The 25,689-nt window shown below is 38.5% G+C and overlaps 1 protein-coding gene across 1 annotated transcript in view; it reads right to left on the bottom strand.

Annotated features, from left to right (window-relative positions):
- The window catches only part of GRK5 (G protein-coupled receptor kinase 5), a 306,115-nt gene that overhangs the window by 67,464 nt on the left and 212,962 nt on the right, over positions 1-25,689 (bottom strand). The window contains exon 4 of the mRNA XM_051981523.1: positions 25,046-25,123. Coding sequence (XP_051837483.1) covers positions 25,046-25,123 — 78 coding nt within the window. The remainder of the gene's footprint in view (positions 1-25,045; positions 25,124-25,689) is intronic.

Below are 25,689 nucleotides of genomic sequence, written 5' to 3'. Positions count from 1 at the left end.
CTGACTACCTGGCCATCCCTAAGATCATGCCTAAGGCTCCACCGTGACAGAAAGGAAAGAGGCAGCTAAAGTAAAATAAGGTAAATAACAATTACTACTGCCATGTAAAATACAGTTAGTATTCCCACACAACTTCCCTTTAAGAACAAAACTTTTCTCAATGTCGTCTGCACATGGTTCCTGCCTCTTGAGTAATTCTCAGTATTTAGGTGTTAAAGCCCATTATCATTTCTTTTAATCTTTTTTTATTTTTCCCCAGTCCTGCAAACATTTACAGATCTATTCAGTGTAGAACACCCTTCTAGATGCTGAGATTGAAAGTGTTATTGAGCATAAGGTATTCTAAATGGATACAAAATCTTGATATTAAAGATCAGGCTATAAAAAATTAGAAGAGATTGTATACCTCTCCTAGATATGGGTAGGAATTGCATTCATAATCAAACAAGAGATAGAGACAATTATAAAAGATAAATAGATATTCTTTGCATGAATCTGAAAATTTTTTGCACAGGCAAAATTAACATACCTAGATAACAAAAGATGTCATCAAATAGGAAAAAAAATCTTTGCATTAAATTTCTCTGGTAAAGTTTTGGTATCTAAGGTATATAAACAATACCATATATAACGACCACGCTAGCACCAGGACACCCCAGAATCAGCCGGAGTCATGATAAGCAAAAGTCTGTCTTTATTCTTGGTCTTTAAGGATAGAAGTGAAGGGGATGGAAGAGAATCTCTGCAAGTACCTTCTGCCAAGAGTGTGTCCCTGGCTAGCTTTTCTCCACCCCCTAGTCCCTCCTACAATCTTCTATACACCAATCATTGAGCCAGTATGGATAGGGGAAAAGACCATTTTTCCAAGCATATGCCCAGCGAGTACTGTCCAATCAGTAGTTAGCCTCAAGCACTCAGCAGTCCTGACCTCAGTGCATTGATTCCATAGTTTCAGTCCTCTATATCCATATATAAAACTAACAGCCATTCCCCAATAGGTAAGTGATCAAATACATGAACAAATACTTCTCAAAGGGAGGACTGCAATGTATTCACAACTACCAGAAAGAATACTCCAAATCACTAACAAAAGAAATTCAAAGCAAAACAAAGCTGAAGTTCTCTTACTTTAAACCCTAAAAATTGGCAAAGATGACAAAAATGGCAATCATCAATGTTGGAAGAATTGTGGAATAATAGACACAGTAATACATTGTTGGTGGAGCTATGAAATGATACAATTTACTCAGAAAAACAATTTGGAATTATGCAAACTAAAATGTCCATTCCTTTTGACAAGAAACTCCATTGCTAGGGTTCTACCCTGAGAAAGATGCTGACAAGAAGAATGTCCCATATACACCAAAATATTTACAGCAGCACTTTTAGTGATAGCAAAGATTTAGAAACAACTCAAATGTCCATAGATTACGGAATGGCTAAAAAAATTGTGGTACATGAATATAATAGAATATTACTGTGCTATAAATATGTGTTTGATGAATGCAAAGAAGCATGGAAAGATATAAACTTATGCAGAGTGAAGTAAGCAGAGCCAAGAAAATAGTCCACACGAAAATTATAAAAGAATAATTGGAAAGAACAACCACATGCCAAGAAATCATCAATGAAAGTAACAAAATTATAAGATAAACTGAATTTGAACGAGTAGATCTGAGAAGACCTGTAACCTTCCTCTTTGTGAAAGTGAAAGGTCCACAGGGATTATACATTGCACATCTTTTTGGACTTTTTCAGCATAGTCATCAAGTGTGCTGATAATTTTTCCTCTTTAAAAAATACTATTTGTTCATCATAGAGAAATGTCAGCTCCATGAGGATAAGATTGGTTTCAATGTTGATGAAGTAAAAGAATGTAAAGTTGCTACTTTGGGTGATATGGATTATAATCAGAATGTCAACTAATGGATTGCAGCTATAGAGGAACAATCCATTGAAAAGGGCTGAAACTCCAAAAAGGTATGCTTGAATCAGACAACAGAGAACTTAAGACTAATTACCTATTCACTATGAGACAATGACTCTATTAGCATATGTTTGGGAAAATGGCTCTTCTTACCATTAGTGCTGGCTAAATGTTTGATGTTAAGATAATGGTAGGCAAGGATTAGAAGATGGGGTGAGAGAGGGGAGATTTCACTTGGTGGCAAGATGGTGGAGATTCTGGACTCCAGAATCAAGAAGAGATTTTTGGTTAAACCCCTGGCAGTTTGCTTGCTTCTTTCCCTAAAGACCAAGAACTTTTACTTCCTGACTCTGGCTGATCTTGAGGTCTACAGAGAGCTAGCCCAGACTTAACAATCCATAACATATTTGATAAAGTTAGGGAAGATGTATAAATACATTGTTATTTGTAAGAGTGTTGCAGAAGAATAGATCTGGTTTGCACACAGCCAAATCATATTGTGGGGATGTTACATCTGATGGAACTTGTACCATAAGACAGCAGAATCAAATTACAAACTGTATTATCAATATTTTTGCTGTTGATATTATCTTATAGCTAAATGGAAATACTATACCAGTGCTTTTAATATAAGAAATTCTCAAAATGTTCTTGAATAAAACTATTCATTGTATTATTTAATTATCTAATTACTACACTACAATTGAAAGTGTGCAATTGGCTTTAGAATAGTAAAAAGTGAACATTATAACTAACTAATCTTACAGTTGATAGCAAACTTGAAACATCTGAATAGTGAGAAAAATAGTACACCCAGAAAAAAAAAACTGTCTAAATACTGTATTTTTATTTGTACCAGTTTTTCATTAATACTCTGTGTCCAGAGAGATGAAAGAATCAAACTTGGGATAATAAAATTCTCTCAAATTGGAAAAATAGAATTTTATTTGCATAAGTCAGAATAAATTAAGCCAGGTTCTTTGTTCAATAATTGTCAGTGCCTCATTTGGTTATACGCATAATATGTTTGTTTATTTTATCAAGAATTGTTATATAGTAACAAAAATTAACTTAAAAAAAAAACAATTATTTTATTATTTGTTGCCTTTTATTTCAAAACACCAAATTACCTATTGAACAATAATGATGGATTGATCTCTAGTTCAAGAAATTTCACTGTAGAATAACATTCTTCTATGTTTAATAAATATTTGTAGATTACATACTATGTGCAGTATTTTTAATGTTTGGTTGCCACATTGCTGGTGTCTTCCAACTAGTTGGGAAATTTGGGTTGTGGATATGTAAAAGCATTTAGTCTGTAATTTAGAGTATATAACATAGTGGTATTAAGTAATTTTAAGGAAAATAAAATGAGCAGAAGCCAAACAGAAATTAGTAAAAAAAAAAAAAAAAAAAAAGTTCTTATTCTAAATATATTTTATTTACCATTATAAAACATTGAGAAATATTTTTTTTAAAGTTGGACAGGTTAAATATGCACATTTCATTTTTTTCTTAGCTTCATAAGTAGCAAGTTGCATTTATTGTTTTGTCTATTCACATTCATTTATAAATCACCTATATGAATTTTAAAATTTTTAGAGTAAGTCATAAAAGGGAAGTGTACATTCAACAGCAGGTTATTTAATTCATGGTTTATGAAATGTAGAAAGATATACTGAGAAGTAAAGACTTTAAACTGGTATACACACAGCTGGGCTTGCCAAAGGCAAGAAGTCTTTCTTTTCAATTCCACCAGATCTTTTCCTCTCCTCCCTCTCCCATAGGATCACAGATTCAGAGGACTTTAGAGGCCATCTTGTCCAAGCCTCTGATTTTACAGAAGAGGAAACAGAAACCCAACAAGGTTAAGTGATGAAATGTTTGGTACATATTAAGTGCTAAAGAAATGCTTGTTGACTGATTTCCCAAGGTCATAAAAGATGAAGATATTAGAGATGGTATTTCAACCACTGACTTGTCAGCCAATATGCTTTCTATTCAGAGCATAGTTTGTGTCCCTGTTTTCCTCAGAAGCAATGTAATGTTAGGGTAGGAAAACTGGACTAGGTGTCAAGTGACTTGAGCTTTAGTCCTGGCTCTGCTACCAATAAACTGTATGACCTTTTAAAATGAGGAGATAAGGTCGCTTTTGACTTTAGATTGTTAATATTCTTTTGCAGACTCAAATGTAAATAACTGATAATAGCTCTATGCTTTTACCCTCTTGAACAATACTTACATTTTAAACAGAGGTTTAATGACTATAAATCCAAACAGGAATGGAGATGAGTATAGTGGTGAGGTGTAAATGGGGAGTATGACAAATGCACTGCAGATCCTAAGGAAGGTTCATGGAAGTTATTAGATATGTTTTTGGAGAGAAGATGTTTTCTTAGCATTCCAAATAGGTGATAAGTAAATGATTTTCAACCATACATGCATTTTTTGCCTACAGAAAAGGCTGGCTTGTCTTTAATCAAAAGCAATCTGTGTTTTATTCTGAATCAGATGTCACAGAGTAGACCACATTGCATCCCCATTTTGGGACGTGAATAATGAGATTCTGATCAATCTTAAGTCCATTCTGTATTAGACCTAACTAAGCCAGTAAATTGTCCACACCTCAGTATCCTGATCTGGTAAATGGAGATATCTTAAAGAATACTGAGAGGCTAGAATGGGATAATACATTTGAAGCCCAATGAAGCTGTGAAGGTTTTATTCAAATGTGACCTATTATCAATAGGTTCTAAGATAACCTGATTGGAGAAAGAAATCACAAATCACTCTAGTATCTTTGCCAAGAAAACCTCATGGACAGTACTGACATGCTATGGTACATGGGGTTATAAAGATTTGGATATGACTGATGACCGAATACCAACAACTGGTGACCTGTGTACAAAATAAATTCACATGAAGTGACTGCAGAACAACAAAAGGCTAAATGCTCTTAGAAAGTGCAGGACACCTCTAGTCTTCAGACCAAGAGTTTTAGAAAAGAAGGAATCAGTGTAGTCAGAGAAGGTTTCCTGGAGAAAATGGGGGTTGCAATAGGCTTTGAAGGATGGAGATAATATGTGGAGATTTGAGAGACAGGAAACAACTATTCTAGGTAGAAAACCAGCAGTCTGAATAGAGAGTATGATGCACAACTGGACAAGGGAAACTACCCACCATTCCCATATGTTGTAGTCTTGAACAGCTGAAGGGGTGATTTCTGCTGCCTTATAGATAGAACTAGACCAATCCACAGCTGAAATCATGTATTGCTAAACCATCAATCGGGAACACAGCTCTCAAACAACGAATCAATGGTGCTGTATGTAGCCTCTGGGGCAGCATTTGTGTGCACACTGCCTGGCTTTTTTCTCTCAGCATGATACATTACTGGGAAGAGGAAAAAGTAAATAATTTCCTGAATTAGCTAGAATCACCAAGAAGCTTCCTGAGCTTCTGTCTCTGTGGAATCTCCTTGTATCTAATTATCAATTCAGCCCACTATCAAAGGAACCACACAACATGGTGACCACCTAAGCAAAGGAAAGCATCTTCAGTGACTCCTCATTGTTTTTAGGATAAATGCAAATTTTTAAAATTTGGCATTTAAGGTTCTTTACAATCTGACTCCAATCTCAACCCTTTCCCTTTCATACATTCTACATTCCAATGCATCTATTTATTCCTCCCCAAATTCAGCATCCATCTGCCTCTTTGTGCCTCCATGTCCAAGCTATTCTGAATCCCTGGGATATGATCCCCGTCTCTGCTAGTCTAAATCCTTTGCTTTTTTCAAGGTTCAATTCAGATCTCACTTGCCCCATGACAATTTCCTCAGTTCTCTTTAATTGTTAGTTTATCTGTCTTTTCTTAAATGATCATGGATAGTCATTTGTTTGTGTGCTGTATCTACATAGTAGAACGTAGCCTCCTTAAGGGCAGGGGCTGTTTCATTTTTAATTGCAAATTTCCAATGCTTGGTATATCATAGGTGATGGAAAAAGTGTTTAATGAATGAAAAAAAATGGAAGAATTCCAGCCAAGTCAACAAGCCTTATCCAAGAGTCTTATTGAGTGATAGGCATTTTGCTAAGCACTAGGAATATTTAAAAAAAAAAAAAAAAGTAAGAAAGTTGCTCTTCAAAAGCAAACAACTATATACAAACAAGATAGAAAAGGATAAATTGGAGATGACCTCAAGGGAAGGAATGAAGGAAGACTAGGAAAGGCTTTCAGAAGAAGGTAGAATTTTAGCTAAGAAGCCAAGGAAGCTAGATGAGAAAGGAGAGAATTCCAGGTACACAGGACAGCTAGTAAAAATGCATGAAATGGGGAGATAAGAATACTGGATGCCAGGAACAAAATAAAGGCTACTGTTACTGGATTGTTGAGTATGTGGAAGGGAATAGGGAATAAGAATATTGGAGATAGGAAGGGGCCAAGTCATGAAGAATTTTACAAGCCCAATAGAGCTTTTATTTGATCCTAGAGGTAAGAGTGGAGGGATTTTGATGGCTTATCTTAGATTCAGACTTAGAACATGTTTCTAATATTATTAGTACCCATTATTCTCCCTTCCTCCATTAAATTCTAACAGACACAAGCCATAAAGTGAACCCATTTTGCTAATTGAAATCTAGACTGTTATTGAATGTACCTTTCAATCTCTGTTTAGCGCAGAATTAAGGAGAGGGCCAAAAGCACCCAATGACCAATTAACATGAAGGTGGATCCTCAGGCCATCTTTTGGTCCAATTGTGAAATGAGCAAAGTTTATCTTCAGGCCACCTCACCCCCCAGGCTCTTGTTTCTGCACCCATTCCTTCCTAGTATCAGTTGAGAAATCAATGTCTTTACTGCTCCTTTCAAGGATCCAGTGCAATCCTGCTCTCTTTTTCCTTCTTCTTGTGGAATTCACCTCTCAGGAAACGACACAGACCAGTAGTTTATATCTGTTTTCAATTAAGCTTAACAAGTTTTTACTGAGAATCAACTAAGTACAACTGCAAGGTCTTGTACTCCATTGGGGAGCCATGCTCCATGACAACAAGGGTAAGCTTTCAGCTGCTAGAGTGTTAACCCTAGAGAGATCAAGCTGGATGGCTTCTGAGATAGGTCCCTTCCACCTCTACAAAGCAAGTGTCCTCGTCTCACCTTCCTTTAGAGTGTAAACAACCAAATAACCCTGAGCTGTACTGGAATTTCTGGAAATAAGTCTTTTCCAGTCCCATAATTTTTATAAACTGAGGCTCAGAGAGAACAAGTGACCTGCGTAAGGTCACACAGATGGCTAGTGTCAGAGTCAGGAGCGGAATCTAGATCTTCTGAATCACCAGCAGTGTTTTACATGTTACACTCGGTCCTCATGATGCTCAGTTTTGCCTCATTTCTGGCTTGTGGAGACATGGAGGTGATTTTGACTCATTGTGTGTCATTTCCAGTGTTGTTTGGGTAATACACACTCTCACGATCAGCATGTGCTATATTTCAGTTTGCAAAAACATTCCATCCACTAGCCAGCTCCACACTAATTAAAAGTGGTTCGGTCGATGGACAAAAGGTCAGGCCCCCAAACTTTTTCCCCTTCTCTATCTCCAGACGCAAGCACTTATGGCTTAATGATGTGTATATTTTCAGATGTGGGCAGCTAACATTCCCTGTATAAACTATTTGCAATTTCTCAATGTGGATTCAGCTTTCAGGAAAAAGTGAGGAGATACCCAAGGGTTTTTTGAGAACTCCCAGGGGGCCAATGTGGGGCCCCCCCATCACTGCTGCTGGTTTCACCCCATTTGACCAGCACTAGGAAATCATTTGATTACATTCAGAAATTCACTGCAGACACCAGGCAAAAAAGGGCTGTCCTGCTGGAAGCCTCTTCCTGGGGGAGGGAGGGGATCATGGGAGGGAAGAAAGAAAGGAGGAAAGGAGAGAGGAAGGGAGGACTTGTTCCACAGCTGCACACTCACTACCCTTGACCCTTCCAACACACAGCAAAAGGGAATCTGCGTCAGCCCTGGGAAAACTCTGCACGCAATGTCTCTACAGAAGACATTCCATTCCAGCCCCAGAATTCCATTCCTTAGCTGGGGTTTGGGGGCCATGAAGGGGAGGCCGAGAACTGGAAGCGACTGATACCCTCTAATGCGGGGGCTGTTAACCTTTATTGTGTCATGGACCCCTTTGGCAGTCTGATGAAGTCTATGAACACCTCAGAATAATATTTTTAAATGCATACGATAAAATACACAGGATTATCCAGGAAAACAATTATATTGTAATAGTTCTCAAAAATATATAAACAAGAAACTTTGCTCTAAATGTTGAAGTCAAGCTGGTAAGAGATGCCTATTTTCTTCTTTTTCCTCTAATAGGGTGGTACTTTTTATCAGGCAAAAAAGAAAGATAGATGGGTGATACATAATTTTTTTTTTTACCATTTTTGTTGTAATTTTTATAATATGATTATGATAATCCATGCAGCTATAGTACTTTAAAAAGTACTGTCACATCCATTACCTAATTTCATAAGATCACAGATATAAAAGCAAAAGAGACCTTGGGGGCCATTAAGCCCAGCCCCCTCATTTTACAGTTGAGGAAAATGAGGTTCAGACAGAAATGACTTACACAGGAACACATGGTTGGTAAAGTGCCTGAGACAGAGCTTACTGACTAGAAGTCCTGCACTATATCAACTACACCACGTGACCTCTGATTTCATCCCTGCCCACCCCGCTCCTCCTAACAACCTTGGGAGTTAGGTAATACAAACATTTTTATCTCTATTTGACAGATAAAAAAACTGAAGCTCTGAGTAGGGATAAATCGGGAGTCTTGAGTTCTAATCCTAGTTCTTCCACTTATAACCTATGTGACCTTGGGTTAGTACCTCCATTTCCTCATATGTAAAATAAGATTGGATTAGATGGTGTTTAATGTCCTTTCCAGCTTGAAATTTTATGAATCTTTGATCCTGTGACTTGCCTACAGTGCTGCAGCAAGTCAGGAATGGAGCCTGTCTTCAAACCAGGTTTAACTTCCAAAAACTGCTGCTGTCATTATTGAACAGCCTGGCTTTCAATAAGTAGAAAAGGAAGATTAATCTGTCCTGGTTTTCTCAAATGGAGTGTGATACATCCTTCTGAAGGAATGGAATAATGCCCTACTTCATTCCATTTCACTTTGAGCAAGGTAGGCAGGTGAACAGGTGTGTGTGTGGGGGGTGTGGTGTGGTGTATGATATGTTTGTGGTATGATAGTATATGTGTGTGGTATGTGGGGGTGTGTATCGTGTGGTGTGTTTGTGTATAGCACGTTTGTAGTGTGCTGTTTGTGTGTATGGTGTGTGGTATGTTTGTGGTATAGGGTGTGTGTGTGTGTGTGTGTGTGTGTGTGTGTTGTTGTATGGTGTGTGCATGTGTGTGTATGTGTGTGTGTTCTGAAAAGTCATGGATTCCATTCCATCCCATCTCCTCTAAGATCTGGCCCCTCTGTCATCCCCACTTTCCCACTGTCTCACTTATTTTCGATCTCTCCTTGTCTACTAACTCATTTTCCACTGCCTTCCTCTCCCTATCTTTAAAAAAAAAACCCACAATTCTCACTTGATCTTTCCATTTCTGTTATCTTCCTCCTTTTCTGCAGTCTGCTATAGATGCCTTCACTTTCTCCCTTCTTCCTCTCTCCTTAATCCCTTAGATATGGCTTCTGATCATAAAGTTCCACAGTTTCTGTTTCCTTCAAAGTTACTAATGATCTCTTTACTGCCAAATGTAGGGGTCTTTTCTCAGTCCTCATTCTCCTTCACCTCTCTACAGCTTTTGCCACTGTTGATCGCTCTCCCTGTATGATACTTTCTCCTCACTAAGTTTTTTTGGGGGACAGATCTCTCTTCCCTCTGCCTACCTGATCACTCTTCTGTCTCTTTTGCTGCATCTTTCTCCAAGTCATACCCTCTAAGTAGATATCCCTCATGTGTATCTGTCCTGTGATTTCTCTATATTCTTCCCTTAGTGATCTCATCACTTCCCATAGATTTAATTACTATCATTGTACTGATTCTCAAATCTACCCATCCGGGCCCAATCTCTCCTCGGATCTCCAACTGCCTTTCAGACATGTCCAGTAGACATCTTACACTCAATATGTCCACAACACCATATGGCCCTTAACTTCTCATCCTCCTTTTTGACTTAGGAGTCATTCTGGACTCCTCATTATTTCTCACCCCCCATATCCAATGTTGCCAAGCCTTGTCAGCTTCATCTTTGCAATGTGTCCTGAATATACCCCCTTCTCTCCTCTGACATTGACATCACTTTGGTGCAGTTCCTCACACATCTTATGCCTTGATCTGTAATAGCCTACTATTATTTATTACTAAGAACTGATGGATCTGCCTGCCTCAAGTCTCTCCTTATTCCAGCCACTAGATATTCCTAAAATGAAGGTCTGATCATGTCAGTGCTCCCCTTCCTCAATAAACCCCAGTCCTCATTAGACTGTAAGTTCTTTGAAGTCAGGGACTCTCTTTTTCCTCTTCTGGCATCCCCAGTGCTTAGCACAGTGTCTGGCACATAGTAAGTAAGCACTATTTATTGAATTGAATTATTTAGTGAAAGAGCTGGGACTAGAACACAAGCATCCCAGCACTCAATCTAGTTCTCATTGCATTGCATTACACGCCTCTAAAGGAGGAAGGAACTGTCTGTCACTTGGAGGATGAAAGAAGACAGTTGCCTACCTAAAAATAGTAGGGATGAAAAAGACCCAGAATAAGAATGGGGATGCGGGGAAGAAAGCCAAGTATTGAACTGAAGGAGTGGGGAAGCCCCCATAGAGAAAGATAAATTAAAATGAAAATTAGTCCTGGGGGGCTGAGTGAAGAGCAGGAACAAGATGGCACTTGGTAAGAAGGAAGGGGAAGGCATAAATAGCAATATTATGACTGGAAATGGGTAAGTTTTCTAAGGATAAGGAAGCAAGTTCTTAAAAAAAAAAAAACACACCCCATATGCTTAAGAATGGAATTGGACTCTGGGATGGGACAGAGGTGTGTGGAAAGGAAGGGAGAGAAGAATAAATGGCTATTTATCTTCTGACTACTAATTGCAGACTGTGCTCAGTGCAGATACTCCTCAATGCCAAACACATACTAACTGGGGCTCTTGAAGCCCTCTAACTTTACTGATTAATCTAACATTAATGCTGCATGGGACTAGAGCACTTCTGCTGTCAACTGTCAAAGTGTAGCTTTGTTTCATCTGAATTAGGGTTTGGGGGCAATCTCAGCTACATAACAAGGCAGTAGAGTTTACTGGGGAAAAGACAGAATGGGGAGTTAGATGCCATGGCTATTAGGGCTGGCTTTACCACTAACAATCTTCAGGATCTCTCCGGATATCAAGTTTCCTCATTTACAAAATGGAGGGTTTGGATTCTATGTTTCTAATGGATTTTTGCTACTCTAAAACATGATTCTAATTGACTAACAATGGTTTTCTTTTTCCTTTCCACTCTTAAGAAATGTAAGTGGATAGCACATTGAATTTAAAGTCATTTATCACCTTTATGACCTCTCACAAGGACTTTAACATCTTTGGGTCTCTGCTTCCCTATCTGGAAAAGGAAGAAGTTGGACTTTCTGTGGTCCCTGTACAGGAGAAAGAGCAGCAATTTTGGAATCAGTGACTGTTCAAGTCACCTTACCTCAGTTTCCCGATTTGTAAAATGAGATAGTTGAAGAGAGAACCTCTAAGATCCCATATTTTTAATACTGTAAACCTTGTCAATTCCCTCAGTTGCCTCTTCCCTATGACTGGAAGGCTGAAGATGGAACAATAGAGTCCCAAAGCCTTCTTTTATAGAAGACCCAGAACTTTCTGAATTTTCCAGTTAACTCTCCATATTCCATCAACAGCTCCGCTTAGTTTTGATTCCGTGCAACATCCTATGCCCTGGTGCCATCCCTTTTCAGCTCCCTCTCGTGTATGCTTGTTTCCTTTTCACCAGCCTTTAACACAGTGTCTTGTGCATTAGTAGGTGTTCTTTATAAATGTTTATTGAATTGAATTTTGTAAATCTTTCAATCTACTTTCTAGCTTTGAATCTCTAACCCTTTGAGAATCAGCTGGCTCCCACTGAAGTGACGCTGCCAAGCATACATTTATCCAAAGCCACTGAAACAAGAATCAGGGACCAGGGAGGGAACTATTTGATCTCCAACAAGTCCTATAATCACCAAATTTCAATTTTTTCATCCTCAAAGTAAAAATAATTACACTTAAAGTATAGTCTACAAAGCACATTACAAAGTGAAAAGTGCTCTCGAAATCTGAGTTATTATCCTTATTATTTCCAAGCTCTGGTTTACTACTGACCATACTTCTAATAGTGTAACCAAACAGGACAATGGGACCTTTGGCAAAGGCCAAGTGCTAAGAGAATTGTTTCCTAACTTGAGGGTTGATTTAAGCTCTAGCTGACAGGGGAAAAAAGCTCCATTCTTCCACCTTCTTAATCAAAACCTTCAGGACCATGTGGAAAAAAAAAATCAAACAAATCTTCTGTCAAAGTGTCAGGGCCAGTTACGCTGACTGACCGTAAATAGCTATGTCAGGAGACATAATACATAGCTTCCAAACAAAAACAGGACAAAAGGGTGGGGGGAATGAATGGATTTTTTTTGTTATTGTTGGAAAAAAAATCCAGGCCAAATTTTCACCAACATAGTATATCAGTGTCTGCATCTCTCCATCTGTTTTGGGGTTTCTTGTGTCAATATTCTATAATTCTCTTCAGAAACACCAGTCATTTCTCATATGCACATTTTCCTTCCCTCCCTGTGGAAAGGCTCTTGCCAATGGCAACATGTCCAGACCAACCTAGGACCATGATTCCAAAAATCCTAGGTGTGGGGAGGACAAAGTGTCAATATATGTCCAATGCCATGGTGATTTAGAGCTCTAATTAAACCATTTGGAGACACTTGAGGACACCTTCAGAGTTAGCACCAGTGGGTGGAAAAGCACTGACCAATCAATCCTGAGCCCTCATTCTTGATTCTTAGTTAGGCAAATGTGTGACCACTGGCGAAATCACCAAGTTATCCTTCTGGAAACAGGGTTGCCACCCACCCCCATTTCCAGAGAGCTAGTACTATCATTTTCAGTCATTAAGAGCCCACCCCCAGTGTAAGCATGGTTTCCAAGAGATTAAAGACTCATCCTCAAAGGGGTTTCCTGTTATAAAGGGTAATGAGATAATGGTTAGAAAGTGCTTTTAGATCCTGCGAGAAACATGCTCTAGAAAAGTCTATTTCCTGCTCCTCACAACCATTATCGTCATTAGGAAGATGGACACTCATCCCAAATCTGTTCCATCTTTGTTTCTCTTGAGGAAAACTCATGAGGGACTAAAGTGAACAGTGAAAGTCAAAGGAAATAGTCAAAGAGTGACTTAGAGCCACAACTAGGAATCTTTACACCTGAGGCAAATATCGCTAAGCCATAGCTGGTCATGCTTAGTTGGGGGAGGAGAGGGAAAAGTGGGCAGAATGGGTCAGGAGCTCCCCTAGCTGTTGCCATCTAGGCAACTTCCCATTTTAACTAATTACTCTTGCTAATTAAGTTTTGATTTGGGGTTTTTCCTATATTGCTGAAGGATAGCAAACATTTTCAGTTTCCTCAAAATTCATTGTCCTCAGAGCCTTAAATGCCTTACTCTAGGTTTGGGGGCCAGCCTTAGGGCCACATAGAACTATTCAGGACTTTCTATGTCACCCCTGAAACAGGCTTAAAGAAAAGAAAACTAATTATATTGATCCTGTGATAAGGTAACATTTTCTGAAAGATTGGAAATATTCCAATGTAGAATCTTGTGAAGAAGATCTAACCATCTGAAAACAGAGAAAGGCATTTTTAGGACAAGTGTCACAATTTGATTTTTGAAAAAAAAAAGTGCCCATTCATTAACGATGCTAGTAAATCCTGGCTCTTCTCAGCCAAGTGCTTTGAAAACCACAGCAGGAAGAGACATTGGGATTTGTCATTATTTGGGAGATGGCACTGACTCCATAGTGTGGGCCCTTGAAAGCAATGGGTACAGTTTGGTATTTCTATTTTGAATATTTTCTTTTAGCTCCAACTTTGCCCATTGTGGGCCCAGCTTGCCCAATAGAGCAACCAGCAATATATTTGAGTGCCTTCTCTGTGCTTAACTCTGTGCTAGATCCTGCAGGGTGTATCGGGGGCAAATAGAAAGAGGTGAATAGGCTTTCTTGAGAGAACTGTTATAAATTCTTGTTTTGTGCCCTCTGGGGGGCAGTGTTATTATCATGTTGGACAAACAAGACGAACACATCTGAAACAATTATCCAAAGCTGTCAGAGTTAAGTTGTAGTAAGAGGAAGAAAGGAAGATCATTAAGGGCTAGAAAGGATAGGGAAGATTTCATGAAATAGGTGAGATTTAAACTTGACCTTGAAGAATGACTAGGATTTAAAGATACAGACAGAGCTTCTTCTTCCAAGTTCAGTTTTCATACTCAGTAATCTTTTGAGAACATCACTTTTGCTGATTCTTCGGAAGAAAGGGATGATGTACAGACTGGCAATCAAGCTTATAAATTAACAGCCTTTCTCTGCAAATTCATCTTGGAAAATGTGGTGGATTAACCACCACAATTAACATTTATATGGTGCTTTAAGGTTTGCAAAGCACTTGATGTACTACCTCATTGATTCTCACAATGCAGCTATGAGGTGGGTGCTTTTATTATTTTCATCTTACAGTTTCACCTAGCTGCTTCATTTTGCCGAATAAAAATGCTGATTTGTTGTTTTCTCTTATTGAGACTTAGGACAGAGACAGAGACAGAGACAGAGACAGACAGACACAGAGAAAGACAGAGAGAGACAGAGACACACAGAGAGAAAGAGCGACAGAGAGAGAGACAGAGACAGAGATAGAGATGAGAGAGACAGAGAGACAGAGACGAGAGACAGATAGACAGAGAGAGACAGAGACACAGAGAGAGACGACAACGAGAAACAGACACAGAGAGAGAGAGAGAGAGACAGAGATAGACAGAGACAAGAGACAGAGAAACAGGGACAGAGACAGAGAGAGACAGAGAGAGACAGAGAGAGAGAGACAGAGAGAGAGAGAAAGAGAGAGAGACACACAGAGACAGAGACAGAGAGATAGAGATGAGACAGACAGAGAAACAGACAGAGAAAAAGAGACAGAGAGAGACAGAGACAGAGACAGAGAGAGACAGAGATGAGAGACAGACAGAGACAGAGACACAGAGAGAGAGAGAGACAGACAGACAGACAGAGAGACAGAGAGACAGAGATAAGAGACAAGAGACAGAGAGACAGGGACAGAGACAGACAGATAGACAGAGACAGAGAGACAGAGAGATAAAGAGACAGAGAGACACAGAGAGACAGAGAGAGAGAGAGAGAGACAGAGAGAGAAACAGAGACAGAGACAGAGAGAGAGGCAGAGAGAGAGAGACAGAAAAGAAAAACTGTTTCTGTCCCAATTGTACCTACTGTTAGCTGAAACTCTCAGTGTCTGAAGCCGAGAAGTGGGGAGGTGTGTGTGTTCTCCACATAGCTTGGTGAAAATAAAAGCTTCCAAGAGAGAAAAGAAGTGTGCAAAAAAGAACAAAGAAGAACCGTTTACAATCTTTTAATCAAGAGGAAAAGTCAGATTTCAATTTTGATATATGAAAGTTTTGAGGAAATCAGAATTAAGGAGAGGCCAGTAGGTCTTTGAGTTGGGAGAATATTTCACACATCCAGCAAAATTAAATGAACAGCCTCCGGGACTGGGTGAGTTTTAATGAGAAGGAAAGGGGGAGAGAAAAGTGACTCTGACTCCAACTGTTGCTTTCTCATGGCCTTAGAGGACAAAAGAGAGAGAGCTATGTATCCCCGTGAACAAGTAGCTTGTCATTTTAATGATCTCTCGGCATGGCTGTCCAGACAGGACAGAGAAGGGAGAAGTCCCACTGTTTACATAGGCACATGCTGCTCTTCTTCTGCTTTATTTGTTGGATAAACAACAGCTGCAAGGGAGTCAAATTTTGATGCCACAGGTTGCTGAACAAAGCCCAGTTGGTGCTCAGGTAATTTATAAGCTGATTTAGTTCCAAAGGTTAAGCCTTCCTCAGTGTTGATTCTCCTTCATTTTGACATCTTTTCAATTTAAATAGGTGAAGTTCTTCCAAATCAGGTGGGAACTGGAATAGCTATTAGGTGCAAAGCACCGTGCACACAAAGGTAAAAATAACACAACAGTTCAAGCCCCAACTTCCCTCAGAGTCTACTGGGGAATGGGAGAGGGATGGGAGAGTTATGACATGTTCCCAAATAAGCATAATAAAAGCTAAACTGTGATGGGGTAAAGAAGGGTTCCAAATAAAATGCTCTAAGAAAATTCAAGGACAGAGTGATTATTCTTATCTAGTAAGATTTTATGGAGGAGATAGTCTCTGAACTAGGCTTCAAAGGAAAATAAATATTTCTAAGGGAGAAAAATAAGGAAGAAATATGTTCCAAGCATGAGGGATGGCCTGAGCCAATGCACAGAAGTAAGATAAGGTAGGATCAAATTGTAGAATAGCTGATGGTCAGACTTAGTTGAATAACATGCTGTGAAGATTAGTATAAAAGCTGAAAACATAGACTTGAGACAGACTATAGGACAGCAGGATTGGAGAGCCTTAAATTCTTGACTAAAGAATTTGTATTTCAAACAATAAGGCATAGGGAATCACTGAAGACTTTTAATCTGGGAAGTAGACCTGTGCCTTAAGATTATTTAGTACCTGTGTGAAGGATGAAGAAGGGAGAAAATGGAGGAAGGAAAGTAGTTAGCACACTATTAGTCTAGGTGAGAGATGAAAAGGACCTTAACTAGAGTAGTGGCAATGGGCTTAGATAGCCAAGGACAAATATAAGAACTATTGTATAGGTAGAATCAACAGAACTTGGAAACTAACTGGATAAATGAATAAATAAACTGTGGATCTTCACAAGTTGCTCAGATTTTGACATAGGGCTATTACGATGAACACATGGAGAGAACTGTTATTCCTCTTCTGTAAAGTACTACTGGGATTCATTCCCAAAGCTGTGTCCTCGATTACACTATCCTATGACCTACACATAGTCATAAAATTATATTTATATTTTCTTAAGAAATGGCACCACAGATGAACACTTCAGTGTTGTGGAAGTGGGAGTCTCTCCTACTAGACCAGAACTCTTCCCTCCCTACCCTGTCAAAGCCTTTCCTGATCCTTCTCAAATGTTGCTTTCCACAGCAAAAGAAGGCTAATTATTGTGTTTTTATTTTGTTTTATTCTGATTACATTTATTTTGTATATACTTATATATGTACATGTTGCTTCCCTCAAGACAACATAAAACCTCAAAGAACTGATTACAAAAGAGCTATCCATCAATTTGCAAACAGCTGAAAAAATGGTAATATGTGAAAATAATAGAACATTACTATTTTATAAAAAATGATATGAATGATGCAGATTGAGAAATATGGAAAAATGTATATGAACTAATATAGAATAAAGTAAGGAGAACTAAGAAAATAATATAAACAACAATGATAACAATGTAAGTGAAAGGAACAATAACTACAAAACAAAAGAATACTGAAGAATTATTAAAAAACAGACATGATCTCAAAAAGATGGAAAAAACTCTCCCTCACTCCTTTGTTGAGATGGCAGGACCATAAGTAAAGAGTATCTCATGTATTTTTTTTCCTATGTCTTGATCAGTTTGGATTCTTTTCTCTTATTCCTCCTGTTTCTCTCAAAGAAATATTCGTTGTTATATGGAATACTCCCTGAGAAAGGATAGGAGAAGATAACATATTTAGGCAATATTAAAAACAAAAGATATCAATAAAACTTTACTTTAAAACAGAATGTAAGTTTCTTTAGGGAAGGGGTTGTTGCCCTCTTTTAATACTGATATCACTATCACTTGACACAGAATCTGGTACATAGTAGGTAATTAATAAATGCTTATTGGTTGATTGAGTTATAAGCTAAGGAAACACTGGAGGGAAAGAGACCTATTTCTTTCTTGTCCCTGGCAGAATCCCAAATCCAGACAATTGCCAAAGGTTCATGAGTACACTAGGGGGATTCCTTACATAGTGCACTCATCCTAACTGGTCCAAACATTTGAAAACCTGGGGGATTCCACCAAGGTTGGGGTGAGGATATATTGAATTTCACTAGCATTCCTCAGAGGAGCTGCTTGCTGAACAAAATAGTTCAATACCTTTCCCCATCCCATTTCCTCCTCAATTTGTGGTTGAGGAATAGAGTAAAAAAATAAATTGACAGGCAAAGTATTAGACTTTAAAGTATTAGACTCCCAGCTTTAGACTGGGAATATAAAGATGCAGATTCCACTACGGTTCAGCCTCTTTTCAGTTATGTGATTTTGGGCTATCATTCTACTGTTCAGTGCCTTGGGTTTCTCATTTACAAGATGAAAATTCTTGGGTGAAAATCCAACAGGATCACTGAATCTCAGGGTTGGATAAGACCAGAGAGGCTATTTAATCTTCTCCATGTCTGAAAGAAAATCTTCCTGACAACATATCCTATTAGTAGTGACTTGGTTTTTGCCAAAAGACTTCTAGGGAGGACACATACTACTACTGAGATAGCTTATTCCATTTGAAGGCAGTTCTAATTGTTTGAAAGTTCTTCCATACATGAAGATGAAATTTACTTTTTTGCAATTTCATCTTATTTTTATTCTTACTAGCCTACAGGTTTTAGGCTCCCTCCCTCCCTCCCTCCCTTCTCTTCTCTCCCTCGATCTCTCTCTCTCTCTCTCTCTCTCTCTCTCTCTCTCTCTCTCTCTCTCTCTCTCTCTCTCTCTCTCTCTCTCTCTCTCTCTGTCACTTCCTCTGTCTTTCTGTCTTTGTCTACGTATCTTTCAAAATCAGGGTGTCTATCTCTCTGATCCTGTGATTTATCACCAGTTTTCTTTGTCTTTTCAAAGTTCACTGTAAAGTGTAGCACAATCACATATACCAGGTCTTTTCATAGCCAAGGATGTAATTCATTTGAGCAAGGTGACTTGAACTTATTGAGGGCAGTTAATACCTCCTTAATATAGCACTAAATACTTATTTTTAGCACCACCTTCCATTAGCCATTTCTGAACTGTCCTTTCTAGATCAAAGGTCATTCTCTTGGGCAGAGAAAACAAAAGCAAATTAAGAGTCAAGCTGCTCTGTCTATTCTCTGTCATCAGGTATCCCCATCCCATTCTCTCTGGTCGCCTTCTGTTATTCTTAGCTTTCCTTGTCAGGCTCAACTCATTCCAGGCTTGAGCACCTGTCATCCTTCTTTCAGGATGATCTTATGTTTTTAACATTCATTTCTTGCTACCTACCTCTGCATCCATCTTTTGGACATGTCTTTTAAAAATCTAATCTGGTTGTTGAGAACATCTTCGTTCATTCCTCAAAATTGTCTTTACTGACAGACTTGTGAAGATCAAATGAAAAAATGAATGAAAAATCTATGCTAAGACCATTATAAACAAACAAAGTGGTTCACTGGAGGGTCTCCTCCATTCCTTTCTCCCTTTTAGAACCCAGTAGAGTCAATTCTCAAAACTTTTCCATTGGAACTTGCCTATTGCAATTATTTAGGACACTGGTTAGGTGACTGAGAAGAGGAAAGGAAGGGGTAAGAAAGGGGTAGAGAATGAGTGAACTTGCAATTATTATTTCCTTTCATTCAAGTTTTTTTTTTCTTCTTAAAGGTGGATAGTTCTCAAAGAGCCAAATAAGAACTTGGAACAGATTTCTTTTGTGCATAAACAGAAGGCCCCAGACATGGGCTGATCAGCAATTTCCCCTTTTTCAAGAATAAACTTCCCTGCCTTATCCTATCATTGTTTATAAAAACAAAGGGAAAATCTGAATTTCTAAAGGGAGCTACTGCTCCCCTCTCAGTTCTGCACTGAGAACAATATTCAGGCCTGCATATCTTTGAGAAGAAAATAAACTGAAAGAATACTTCCCAGGCAGCTGTCTTCACTTGGTTTATTTCCTAGCAGCTGAGAGAATGAATGCAGATGAAACCATTTCATTGGAAAAAATTGTTTCAACGGCTTTCCATCTTTGTTGGTTCTTGAATGATGCTAACATAAAGTTTATTCAACATCTCAGTCCTGTCTTCATACTGTCCATCCATAAGCCCTAAAGTATCTTGGACAATATCTTTAAATTATGTTAAAAATCATTGCATTTCATGTCCTGAGACACTTTGGATATTACTGATGTTAGCAGAGATAGGGATATGAAGTGTGTATGTGTGTGTGTGTGTTTGTGCTAGTCAGGATCTGAGCATGATACATGTTAATTGTTAACATTGACAGCTTGCAAGAAATTAATGTATAAAGTCAGAACAAAATGGACAGAGAAAGATCCAGGCTGCAAGAGAACCTAAATCCTTCTTTAGGATCACTTTTCAGACTACTTCGGGCTATGGTAACCTCTCTTTCATTTGAATTCTTATAGCACAAAAATCACAGCAATACAAAAGAATCTTAAAGTTTTGAAATTAGACTACATGTCAGAAGTGGAAGGGATTAGAACACAGAATATTAGAGGAAAATAACATATAGCTAAAAAACTTCAAGATCTAATATTTAGTTAGAATCTAGTCCAACCTACTCATTTTAAAGAACTTATTTTCTGAACCAGTCATTTGTGAAGTAATTACTCTCTTGTTACAGCTCTTGTGTCACTTGACTGACAACCACTGCCTGCTAAGAGTCTACAATGTACAAGACTTAGATGCTGGACATAAAGAGACAGTAACAAAATAGTTCTGACCTCAGGAAACTTATATTTTACCCTTTGAACCAATGGGTACTGAAAAATATGATACAAAATAATTATTGGAGGGATAATTTAAGGCTTCATAGAGGAAGTAGTGTTAAGTTTTATAAGAAAACAAATGGAGCAGAACCAAAATGGTGGAGAGTTGACAGGACACTGTCTGTCTCTGAGAGCTCTCCCCAGCTTCCCTCAGAATCAACACCAAATCAAGGCTCTGAATAGATTTTTGGAGTAACAATATTTTCCAGCTTAAGATATGCTGGAAGGACTTCATGAGGGGTAGGGGGGATCACAGTTCATCAAAGGACACAGGGAGACCGGTACTGGCAGGCCTAACACAGGGAATCTAGCTGGAGGCTCTTAGCCAAAGTACAGCAGCACTGGCTACTCTGTCCTACTTCAGAAAGCCCAAGGGTCAGCAGCCAGAACTCCAATGCAACCACAGAAGGCAAATGGTGAGCCCTCAAATCCCATCATAACAGGTGGGACACGGCCAGGCTCACTAATAACAATGGGAAAACCTGCAGCATCACCTGCCCAAGTGGAATTAATGAAAGATCTCCATCCCCTGCAAAAGAAGCTTGGGACAATCTTCCATATGAGTAGAGCTCAATTTTTTAAAATGAGCAAAAAAGCAAAAAGAGTTCTGATCATGAAAGCTACTAGGGAGACAGGGAAGATAAGAACACAAACCCAGAAGAGAACAGGAAATGCAAAATGCCTTCAGGTGAAGCCTCAAAATGGAATATGAACTAGTCTCAGCTCAAAAAGCTCTTTTGAAAGAGTTCAAAAAGGATTTTAAAAGAAAGATACAGGAAAAATGGGGGAAAGAAATGAGAGCTCTGCAGGAGAGTTATGAAAGTTTGGGGAAAAAATCCAACAACTTGGAAAGGAAGCACAGGAATTGACTGAAGAAAACAACTTCTTAAAAATAAATTTGGTGAAATGGAAAAAGAAAACAACACTATAAAAATAGAATTGGCAAAATAGAAAAAGAAAACAACTCTTTAAAAAAACAGAATTGATGAAATGGAAAAAAAAAATCCATTAAACAAAACAACTCCTTTAAAAGTACAATTGGCCAAATGCAAAAGGAGGTAAAAATTAGAATTGGACAAATAGAAATGAATGACTTAATCAATGAGACACCAAGAATCAGTCAATAAAACCAAAGGGAAAAAAATGAAAAAATAGAAGAAAATACCTCATTGGAAAAACAACTGACGTGAAAAATAGAGTCAGGAGAGACAATCTAAGAATTAGTGGACTACTTAAAAGCCATGATTTTAAAAAAAAAAAAAAAAGAGCCTGGACAAGATCTTTCAAGAAATCATTAAGGAAAACTGCCCTGATATCCTAGAACTAGGAATTTACCAATCACCTCCTGAGACTCCAAAATAAAAACTCCAAGGAATATTATAACTAAATTTCAGAATCGAAAGAAGACATTCTGCCAGGGAGAGATGAAAAACAAGTATGTTCCACAGTTTTCTATTGGCCTTTAATTTTTTACATATTTCTAGCTCCTTTCCCCAACTAGACTGTAAGCTCTCTGAAGCCACAGACCATGTTCATATAGTCCCTTGAGTCTTCCATAATTATTGCCCTATTGGAGATAATGGCAGATGATCTCTGTAGTCAAATTGATTAGATAAAAGGGGGGGAAGTGAGAGTTTTTCTAACTAGATCCAGATTGAAAGTGACATGTTTCCATATTAATATAATGAAGACAGAAAGACTGACCCAGGGGTTGATATTATTTTAGTTCAATATTATTTTAAGCCTCTAGTATTATCAAGCTATTGAATCCTCATCTGAAGCCTCATCGTCGTGTAGAGATGACCGTGGGTTCTCAAATGCTTTGCCAGCATAGCAGAAGTTTGGACAGGTTCTATCAAATTCTAAAGATTTTGAGCATCACCTGACAACAGCTGCCATCCAGTTCCAAAGATCAGCTCGGCTAAAGATACAGAGAGGTTCATTGCTAGCAAAGTGGCCTCTAGGTGATGCATTCTTTGTCTATAGTGACTCATTAAAGAAAAAAAAATGGTATCTCTGTCCACATATTGCATGCATAGAGTTGCTAAGGGAGTTCTGATATCACCTGGTCCAATCTCCTTTAACAAATGAGGGAACTAAGGTCCAAGAAGAATTGACGTATTGAAGATCACATGACTCATTAATGATTTTTTTTGAAGGGGGAAGGGGAATGGCAACTGGGGGGTAAGTGAATTGCCCAGTCACATAGCTAGTAAATATTCAGCATCAATGGACTTAAATTCAGCTCCTCCTGAAAGGTGCTCCATTCACCCCTCTAGCTAAAACCTCATTTTTTTCTTTTTCTTTTTCTTTTTTTCATTAATGACTGAACCCAGCTTGAACTCAGGTTTTTTTTTTTTTTTATCCCAATTCCATATATTTGCAAAATGGAAAAATCCAATCAGTGACAATATTTGCAAAAGAACTTTGACAAAATATGATATGCTATACAATGGAGAGGGGACTATCATCATCATGTTGTAATAGTAGATTCTAGCTTGGGGACCTACTCTATGTTTTATCTCATGTCATCACTCAGGGCATAGAAATAAGAAGTCATGCCCTCAGACACTAACTAACTAGAAAGGGTTTAAGTCAGCAATCTTTCTTGGTCTAGCTATGTTTAGAGTCTAGTACCCCAGACTAGTTAAATAAAAATAGCTCCTAAGCCATACTCAGAAAGGCTTGAAACTGTAAAAAGAAATTTATTATGGGAACAAGATTAATTAATGAAAAGGCTCAGATCTCCACCCTACTCCTTCAATCTGGGTTGGCCAAAATGCACTATATCACTTCAGCAGGAAAACTGGATAAGACACTTGGGAAAAATGTATCTGGGCTCCCAGGAGGATGACATACCACACTTGTAAAATCTTCTAAAGCAGAGGTCTTAGGGCTCGGTTACTGTTATGAGGTTTTAAGCGGCTTTAAGCTGAAGATAATTCATGTGTTTAAAGCCCCACATTTATTGCTTCTTGGCAGTAGCTTCTGCATAGAGGTTAACCCCGGTCAGTGAAGGAAGGAAGCAAATAAAAGAAGGGTCCCAGTGGCAGTCCCCATCTAGCTTCTGCCATCAACCCCAACTACTCTGTTGGTTGGAATGGGGCCATTTTGAACTCTTCTTATGTCCCGCTCACTAAGCACCGATGGTAACACAGGAAAGACTTTTAACAACATGTCATTCCACCACTCCCCCCATCCCTATTTTTACATATCAGGAGGAACCACTGAGAGATTAACTTTTACCTAAGATCATAAAGTTAGTAATAGAAAAGAGACTAAAACCCAAGTTTCCAGTAGAAAGGAAACTAATCAAAAGACCTGAGTTCAAATCTTAGCCCTGCAATTTATTACTACCTCACTTTGGGCAAATAATTTGTCCTTTCTGGACCTTAGCTTCTTCCATTTTTTATAATGAGTAAATTAGAGGAGGTGAACTTTAAAGTCTCTTTTAGCTTTAAATTTACAGTCTCTTTCTCCATTTCCTACTCCCTAAGTTCTCAGTTCAGAGATTTTTTTTTCTTCTATATTGTATTCTTCTTTTTATTATTATTTTTTATTTCTGAGATGAATGAAAGGGAATAGCAGAGGCTGGTGGAAAGACTGTGCATGGGGAAAGTCACATTTGGATTCCCTTACCCCATGTCTCAACCCAGGAATTGGGGCATACCTCAGACAACCATTCTCTCAACCTACCCCTCCATGCTTTCCACCCCCAGATTTCCATGAGCCTTCCCTCAGTCACTGAGCTGGTACTTCCTGAATCACACCCAGCATATGCTCTTGGAAGATTTAGTTTGTGGGTCCTCTGGGGTAACAAACTCAGTCATATCATGATCCATAGGGGATCTCCTGTCTCCAAAGAGGTGTGACCAGACTCCCAGGCTAACTTCTGGCCAAGAAATTGGCCTCAAGGAGCTGATGACCTCACACTTCTGAAGTCCTTCAGGCCCTCTGAATTCTTTGGGTGAAAAATGATATTTCTGGAGTCTGACTTGCAGCCATGATTCCAGGCTGTTTTCATCCTTGGGTTTTGTTCCCTGGGGGTCATTATCTCAGCCTTTCCGAGCACGGGCTGTCGGATATTTTTGTGTTCTCTGCTTGGTGGAGTAAGAACTCTTATTCTTATAGTTATGTTTTTTTGGCTGCCCCTTACCTCTGGGGTGAGGTATTTCATCACGATTTCCTTCCCTTTCTCTCCCAGTTTTTCATCTGGTGTAATTTCATACTCTGCCTAGAACAGAAAAAGAAAAGAAAATATCAATATTTTTGGCTTGCATATCTTATTAAAAACATAGGATGTTAGATTTGGAAGGGACCTCAGAGATCATCTCCAATTTATAGATAAGAAAACTGAGGCATGGGGGGACCCAGCTTTCCCAAGGTCATATAGCTAAGTAATGGCAAAAACCAGGCTTAGCTGGAGCCAACTCATCTCAGCTATGAGCATTTGCATCGCAGAAATCAATAAATACTTATTTGATCATTGTCTATACTTAAGAAAATGTTAATAAATGTGTTTATCTTTTTTTTAGAAAGCTGGTTGTAAAAGATTTAGCAATATACTACTACTTAAAATCCAGATTTTCTGGCTCCTAGACTTTGATATTATAGACACTTAAAACTTTTTCACAAGGGAAAAGGAGCACCTAACATTGGGGGAAGTAAGATAGTACCCCATTTAAAGAAAATTCCATAATTTAGATATTCCAGGTTCACAAGAATGGGATTTAGTCTCTTCTGAGGCTGATGGTTCTTGATCAAAGACAGTCTTATTCCCTCATATCTTAGACATTTGCC

Source organism: Antechinus flavipes, chromosome 2 (assembly GCF_016432865.1).
Source record: "Antechinus flavipes isolate AdamAnt ecotype Samford, QLD, Australia chromosome 2, AdamAnt_v2, whole genome shotgun sequence".
NCBI classification, from domain to species: Eukaryota; Metazoa; Chordata; class Mammalia; order Dasyuromorphia; family Dasyuridae; genus Antechinus; species Antechinus flavipes.
This window is presented reverse-complemented; position numbering and strand designations above follow the sequence as displayed.